The 8489-nt window shown below is 41.0% G+C and overlaps 1 protein-coding gene across 1 annotated transcript; it reads left to right on the forward strand.

Moving 5' to 3' along the window:
* Window positions 1-7468: 7468 nt before the first annotated feature.
* Window positions 7469-7844, forward strand: LOC113758524 (the record flags this gene model as incomplete). Its single annotated transcript, XM_027301338.1, has 1 exon — window positions 7469-7844. A coding segment is annotated over exon 1 (376 nt), but the record flags the coding sequence as incomplete, so codon positions are not given.
* Window positions 7845-8489: the final 645 nt, after the last annotated feature.

The raw sequence follows: 8489 nt of genomic DNA on the forward strand, positions 1-8489 counted from the left end.
TAGGACATTTGCATGTTGTTTGTCTCTTTTATGTTTTTGTAGTATTCAACAATGAATGTGTAATGTAATGGATATTTTAAGTTTCGTTTTGGATGTCTAAGTACTGTTTTGATGGATGTCTGAATATTTTGATGAATGATTGTCTATTCTGATTGATGGTCTAAGTTTTGATGTGTGAACTTGTCTAAATTTGTGAATTTGTGGATGTGGTGATGTGATTGGTTGCCCGTTTGTGATGACAAAAAGGGGGAGATGATTGATGATTGGTGATGTTGGCATGATTGATGATTGGTGATGTTAGGATATGTTGGATTGATTGTTTAAATTTGGATTGGCAGATATGCTTAATTGTTTAACTCGGATGGGCAGCCTTTGTGAGTGGGAGTTTCCCAATTTTGTGAATTCACTAAACAGGGGGGAGTTCTTGTCTAATTTGAAAGGGGGAGTTCCATTGCAATCAATAAAATTTCATTTCAAACTTTGTTTTGTCATATCAAAAAGGGGGAAGATGTTATCTTGGTTTTGATGATACAAAAAGTAATTTGAAAATGTTTATACTAACTGCAAGAAGTGAGCACCTTGATCAGGTCTGATGGGAACAAAGAAAGCATATGTTTCTCGTTTCTCTCCTGACTACGTTGCTTTGGATGTGGCAGAACAAGATTGGAAATAAAATTCGAATGAATTTAGTCATTGATTTGTTCCAATCAAAGATACTGTCCTTTAAGTATGACAATTTTGCTATTCTTGGTATTTTGAAATGTATCTAACCTTCTTCGATTATAAGTGTCTTTACATATCAAAGAATCAGGTATGAATAGGTCATGAAATGCATTTCAACCAAAAGAAGAAGCAAAAACAAGATACTCACGTCGGACGGCCGAAAGGAATCTGTCGGACGTCCGAAAGGATAAAGAGCATCAAGAAGGAAGCTCTGTCAGACGCTCGTGAGGAAGCATTGGACGTCCGGAAGGATCGGACGCTTGCCATCGGACGCTCATCAACCGCATCGGACGTCCGAAAAATTCCAAGCTGACTTGCCAACTCTCTGCCTACGATCGGACGCTGCGGTGTCGGACGATCAAGACGCATCGGACGTCCGAACGTCAACTTGGATGCCATCGGACGATTGGTTCGGACGATGATTTGATCGTCGGACGTCCGACAGCCCCAACGGCTAGTTGACTCTTCAGCTGCCTTCTATCCGTTGGAAGCATTGATGAAGCCCATTTCTGGTTCCCTTTAAAATCAAACTGGTCTGAACGAAGTATAAACTTTGGCACACTTTGTTTACAAGATCTAGTGAGATATTTTAGCCAGAAAATAGTCTCCAAAGCAGATTTGTTTTAAAGTGGTGTGAATTTCTGTTGAGCATTTCTTTTGTGGTTGAAAGGATCTTTAGTGTAGCTTTGTTGAGGGTTTTCTGAGTGATTGTAAAACTTCCTAACTTGACTAAGTGAGGCTTAGGGCAAGGAGGAAGTGCTCCCTCCATTGTACATCTAGTTGATCTTCGTTCATCAAAGAGAAGTTGCTCTTCCTAGTGTTTGGTCTTCAAGTTTGGGTAAAGCTTGGTAGACACTTGGTTTGTTTCTCTATTTTACATTTCTGTTTAATAAAATCTTCATTGCTTATCTAAACTTGCTTCTCTGATCAATATTGCTATTGTCTTCTAATCTACTTGGTTGATCATTACTAAAAAGGAAGGTAAATTTTCATTAAAGAAAAAGTGCATAAACTTGGTTAAGATTTTAATCAAACCAATTCACCCCCCCTCTTGGTTGTCTGTGGGACTTACAGACTCGAAGAAACCACGGGATGTACTTTTGTTTTAGGGTTTCAATGTATTTGACTAGACCTTTTGGTTGTTTATATTTTGGAACTGATGTAACTTTTGAGAACCCGATGTAAGGACTGGATGGTTGTTATATATTGTTAAGTTTGATCGTTTCCGCACTTTCTTACTTTACTTCGCGATAATGACTGGTATTGCATTGAGCTTGAATGGAAATTGTACTGAGTCCTGGCAAGAATTGGGCAGGCGTCCCGCGGATACCCTTTGGTTCGCCTTAGGGAGAAGTGGGGGCGTCACAGTTGGTATCAGAGCGCTAGGCTAGAGATCTATTTGGGAGTTATACTAGAAACCTTACCCTTAAGATTTGAGATAGGATGACTAAGTCATACTTTAAGTGATACTTGGGCAAGTTAGTGATTAAGTTAGTCATGCCTTAAGTGACATTCGTGCGAGTTAGTGATTAAATTCCTAACCGAAAAGTGTGATTATTTTGCAGGGATGGATAATGGAAATGGGACTCCGGCAGCTAATGGGAATGGCCATGCTAATGGTCACGTAGAGCCTCCTAGGCCTATTTACTACCGAGCTCTTGGTGGAGGGGCTCGAGTGCGCTACTCGTCCTCTAATAGATACCCTCAATGTTCGTGTAGGTTGACTTTTGCCTACCCGAACCACTTCGTGCTAGCCTTGGACGACGAACGTCGTCAATTGGTGAATGTAAGCCTAGATTTACAGGCAGAGATGGACGAGCTGAGACAGATGGTTAGTGCTCAGGGCGAGAGGGTCGCTGAGCTTGAGGAGGTACTGGTTGGCGATGTGGCTACTGTTGTGGTCACTAGGTTAGGTGAGGAGGTCCGTGATCGACTAGGGCTCGACTCACTAGGTTAGGTGAGGAGGACTAGGGCTCGACTCATTAGGTTAGGTGAGGAGAACAAGGGCTCGACTCGCTGAGCCAGAGGACTAGGGCTCGACTCACTAGGTTAGGTGAGAAGGTCCGTGATCAAGCTTCCGGGATCCTGGCTGATGCCACTGAGATGATAGATGGAGTGATGGATATTGTCCAGAACCCAGATCAGGAGGAGGATCCTGGGAGGAGATTTCCCCTGGTAGTCCTACTATGGACTAGGTCTAGAGCGATTGACCTTTTGACCCTTTTGACTGGTACAGTTAGGATTAGTTGGGGTGATGCAAGTGTTGAGGCCATTGTATTTTGCATGACTTTGTGGCCTACTTTTGAGGCACTTGTTTTTGCTTTAGTCTTATATGACTGAAAGTACTTTTATGGCACCTGTATGCTATAGTTTTGTGATTTCCCCCATAACTTGCCAATTGTATGGATCTTGACATGTTAATGAATGCAAATTATTGTTATTTTCAATGCTTTCGTGATTGGTTCTTGTTTTAATTATTTTCTAGCGTAATTGATTCATTTCTTGCACTAGGCATACCTAGGATAATGGAAGGACGAAGGAGTGGTCGAGACCGTGGGCGAGGGACTAGACAGACCCAACCTCATGGGGATGACCAGGGATCGGCAACTGGACCGACCCAGGGACAAGAAAATATTGAGGGAAATCAAGTGGCTACTGCCATTAATAGGATGACTGATATCCTACAGCGTTTAGCTAATAGACAAGGTCGTGGACCGCTTAACCAACCTGGGGGACAGGATAGAGGGGAGGATAGAGCCTTGGAGAGGTTCTTGAAGTTTAACCCACCTAAATTCATTGGTGAACCCGATCCTGAGGTAGCGGAGAATTGGTTGGAGAGAATGACCAATATATTCGCCGCCTTAGACTATACGAAGATAGGCAAGTGAATTTTGCTGCTTTCCAATTTGAGGGAGTGGCTCGTGCTTGGTGGGACATGATAAAAGAAAAATGGGAGAGAGCTCAAACCCCTTGGACTTGGGAGAATTTCACGAGGGAGTTTAATGAAAAATTTCTTCCACCTTTGATCCAAGAGAAGAGGGAGGATGAATTTATCAAATTGAAACAAGGGACCCTTAGTGTGGCAGAGTATGAAGGGAAATTTACTAAACTTTCTAAGTATGCCCCTGAATTGATAACCAATGAGCGGAAAAGGATAAGGCGGTTTGTACAAGGGTTTAATGTGGAAATCCAGGGGGGCTTGGCCGCAGTCCAAATCTCTACATTTACCGAGGCTTTAGAGAAAGCGCAACGGGTTGAAAGTGCGAGAATGCAAGTTAAGGACTTTCATACTAGGAAGAGGAACTTTTCTAGTCGTACTTCTGGACAGACTAATAAGAATATTCAGCCTTCCAAAATTGGAAGAGGAATGGGAGAAACAAGGACTGCTGGAGCTTCTAGGGGAGCTTTATCTAGAGGAGGTCGTAGTGAGCAGATTCAAGATAAGGGAATGCTTTCTAGTGATTCGGCCGTGAGACCTCAAGTTACTTGTGGGTACTGTGATAAGCCCAACCACTCTGAAAATGATTGTTGGAGAAAGTCTGGGAAGTGTTTGGTTTGCGGAAGTACTGAGCACCAACTCGTGAACTGTCCAAGTAAAATGAAAATAGGAGGCAACACTCAAAGGCCAGAAAAATCAACCTCTAAGCAGACCAGTGCTGGAGGAAGCCGACCAAGGTACCGGCTAGGGTTTATGCATTGGACCATCAGCAAATACCCGATGCAACTGAGGTGGTTGAAGGTATGATTCCTATCTTTCACCGTTTAGTTAGGGTTTTAATTGATTCGGGTGCGACACATTCCTTTATAAACCCTAATTTCATGGACGGAATAGATTTGAAGTCAATTAAGCTACCTTATGACTTGGAGATTAGAACACCTACTGGGAATCAAAGTCTAATTGCTAATTTGGTATATAGAAATTGTGAGATCTGGGTTGGAGAACATAAATTACTGGCCGATTTGATAGGCTTAGCAATTAAGGGGTATGATGTAATCCTCGGAATGGACTGGTTAGCCCGTTATACTACCCAGTTGAACTGTAAGACGAAGATAGTAGAATTGTGCATTCCGGGAGAGGCAACCTTGAAACTGGATGTAAGGGGTAGATTAGCCTCATCTGCACTTATCTCAGGGATTCGAGCTAGGAAAATGTTAAGTAAAAGAGCTCAAGGAAATTTTGCTTTTCTAATCAATACCCCTAATGATAAAGTGAGACTGGAAGACATGCCTATAGTGAAAGATTACCCGGATGTTTTTCCTGAAGAGTTAGAGTCTTTACCCCCAGAAAGGGACATAACTTTTAAGATTGATGTGACTCCGGGAGTAGCACCTATCTCTAAGACGCCATATCGGATGGGTCCAGCCGAATTGAAGGAATTGAAATTACAACTACAGGACTTGTTGGAACGGGATTTTATAAAAGAGAGTGACTCACCGTGGGGAGCCCCGATCTTGTTTGTTAAAAAGAAAGATGGGAGTCTAAGGTTGTGTATAGACTACCGAGGGTTGAATGATGTCACCATTAAGAATAAGTACCCGTTGCCCCACATCGATGAATTATTTGACCAATTGCAAGGGGCAATGGTATTTTCCAAGTTGGATTTGAGACAGGGTTATTATCAATTGAGGATTTTGGAGAAAGATATACCCAAGACTGCTTTTAACTCGAGATATGGGCACTTTGAGTTTGCCGTAATGCCATTTGGGTTAACGAATGCACCTGCTGCTTTTATGGATTTGATGCACAGGGTCTTTAAGCCTTATCTGGACCAATTTGTAGTGGTCTTTATTGATGATATCTTGGTGTACTCTAAGAATGTAGAGGATCACGAGAGGCACTTGAGGATTATTTTGTAAACCCTGAGGGAACACCAATTGTATGTTAAGTTCAGCAAGTGTGAATTTTGGTTGAAAGAAATGACATTCTTAGGGCACATAATTTCTAAGAATGGGATAAAAGTGGATCCAGCCAAAGTTGAAGCTGTTTCAAAGTGGAAACGACCGAAAAACCCTACTAAGGTTTGAAGTTTTATAGGATTAGCAGGGTATTACCGGATATTCATTAAGGATTTTTCTAGCATTGCTGGACCCATGACTGAGTTGACCAAGAAAAGTGGGAAGTTTATATGGAGTCCTAAGTGTGAGGAGAGTTTCCAGGAATTGAAGAGACGTTTGACGAGAGCGCCTGTGTTAGCTCTACCGAATGGGAAAGATAGCTTTATGGTCTATACAGATGCTTCCAAGGAAGGCTTGGGATGTGTTTTAAAGCAAAATGAGAAAGTGATAGCATATGCCTCTAGGAAGTTGAAACCTCATGAAAGAAACTACCCGACTCATGATTTGGAGTTAGCAGCGGTAGTGTTCGCTTTAAAGAAATGGAGACATTATTTGTATGGAGTAACATTTGAGGTTTTACAGACCACAAAAGCCTTAAGTATTTGTTTTCTCAAAAGGAGCTGAATTTAAGACAACGTAGGTGGATGGAATTTCTAGAAGATTATGATAGCACGATAAAGTACCATCCAAGGAAAGCCAATGTAGTGGCCGATGCTTTAAATCGTCAAGTGCAAGTGGCCGGATTGATGATTAAGGAATTTCACCTATTAGAAGAAGTTAGTTACTGGAATCCCAGACTTGAGCCGAGAAAAGTGATTCTTGGGAATATCGTAGTAAATGTCACTTTGTTGGAACGTATTAAAGAGACTCAGGAAAAGGACCCTGAAGTGCAAAAGTGGGTTGAGAAAGTCAAAAAGGGAGAGAAGTCGGATTTTAACTTGGGATCAAATGGTATTTTGAAGTTTCAGAATCGGATAGTAGTGCCAAAAGATGAAGGGCTTAAGAAGGAAATCTTAGAAGAGACACACTGATCGAAGTTTACGGTACACCCTGGAGGGAATAAAATGTACCAAGACTTGAAGAGTCTGTATTGGTGGGAGAGCATGAAGAAGGAAATTGCCCAATTTGTCCAGACCTGTTTAGTCTGCCAACAGGTCAAAGCTGAACACCAGAAACCGTCTGGATTTTTACAACCTTTGGAGATACCTGAATGGAAATGGGAGAACATCACTATGGATTTTGTATCAGGATTACCAAGGACACAAAGAGGTCATGATGCTATTTGGGTAATAGTGGATCGACTGACCAAATCAGCTTATTTTCTGTCGATTAATATGAAGTACCCATTGAATAAGTTAGCTAAGTTGTACTTGGATGAGATTATCAGGTTACATGGAATGCCTGTAAGTATCGTGTCCAATAGAGATCCCGGATTTGTTTCGAGGTTCTGGCAAAAGATGCAGGAGGAGTTGGGGACTAAATTGAATTTTAGTACTACTTACCATCCCCAGACCGATGGACAGTCTGAGAGGATGATTCAAACTCTTGAGGACATGTTGAGGACTTGTGTGTTGGATTTTGGGGAGAGTTGGAGTAAGTATTTAACTTTGGTGGAATTTGCCTATAACAATAGCTTCCACTCTTCTATTCAAATGGCTCTGTATGAGCACTTTATGGTCGGAAGTGTAGATCCCCGATTTGTTGGGAGGAAGTAGGTGAACGAAAAATTTTAGACCCAACCACAGTGCCTTGGATTGAAGAAGCAAATAAAAAAGTGAAATTGGTACTCCAGAGGATTCAGACCGCACAATATCATCAAAAGAGTTATGCAGATAATCGGAGGAAGGACTTAGAATTTGCAGTTGGAGATCTAGTATTTCTTAAGATTACACCTCTGAAAGCAAGTTTAATGTCTGGAAAAGGAAAAAAGTTACAACCGAGGTTTGTAGGACCTTATAAGATTATCCAACATGTAGGAAATGTGGCCTATAAGGTAGAATTGCCACCAAGTTTGTCTCGGATTCACAACGGTTTCCACGTGTCTATGCTTAAGAAATATCATCTAGATCCTTCTCATATTCTGCAACCGGAAAGTATTGAGATTGATGAGACATTGACCTATGAGGAGAAACCAATAAAGCTTTTAGATAGTAAGGTGCAAGAACTGAGGAACAAGCGGATTCTTTTGGTGAAAGTTCTTTGGAGGAACCATGAGCTAGAGAAAGCGACTTGGGAAGTTGAAGAAGTAATTCGAGAAAAATATCCAGACCTGTTCACAAATCAAGGTATAATTTCGAGGACGAAATTCTCTTAAGGGGGAGAGGATGTGAGGACTCGCAAATTTTCTTATTTTAAATTCCTATTGCTAGCTCATTTGAATATTTAATTGCCCGTTTACTCCGAATATTTTATTTCAACCTCTTTATACTCAATTACATGGAACTATGACCTACAAGTATTTTAAAAATGCTTTGATTCAAAATTTAAGTTTTTGAAATCTCGTTAAGTGAGAATAATGGATACGCATTTGGAGACAATAATCGATTCGAGGATACAATAAGCTTGGAAACTTGGAGACTTGTACATTAGTCTTCAAATAGGTATTTTTATGTTTAATTGCTTAAATATTGGTTAGTGATACTATCGTCATAAGAATTTTTTGAAATTTTCACTTTATCGCGCACAAATCGAAAATACGCATTTTCACGTGCGCGATTAATTGAGGGACTTTAGACCTTTATTTTTAGACTATTAAGATTGAATAATAATAGTATGATTGGAAGTGCATTAGAGGTTTAGTGCACAAGTGAAACAAACCCGAGAGGAATTGGGCACGAAACGCGTGCGAATACGCACTATTCCTAGTTGGCTTTTGGGACACTTTTGGCCATACATTTAAGCTTCTCAAGGAAGCTTTATTTTCAGCACAA

The sequence above is a fragment of the Coffea eugenioides genome, unplaced genomic scaffold (genome assembly GCF_003713205.1).
Source record: "Coffea eugenioides isolate CCC68of unplaced genomic scaffold, Ceug_1.0 ScVebR1_557;HRSCAF=1255, whole genome shotgun sequence".
Classification (NCBI taxonomy): domain Eukaryota; kingdom Viridiplantae; phylum Streptophyta; class Magnoliopsida; order Gentianales; family Rubiaceae; genus Coffea; species Coffea eugenioides.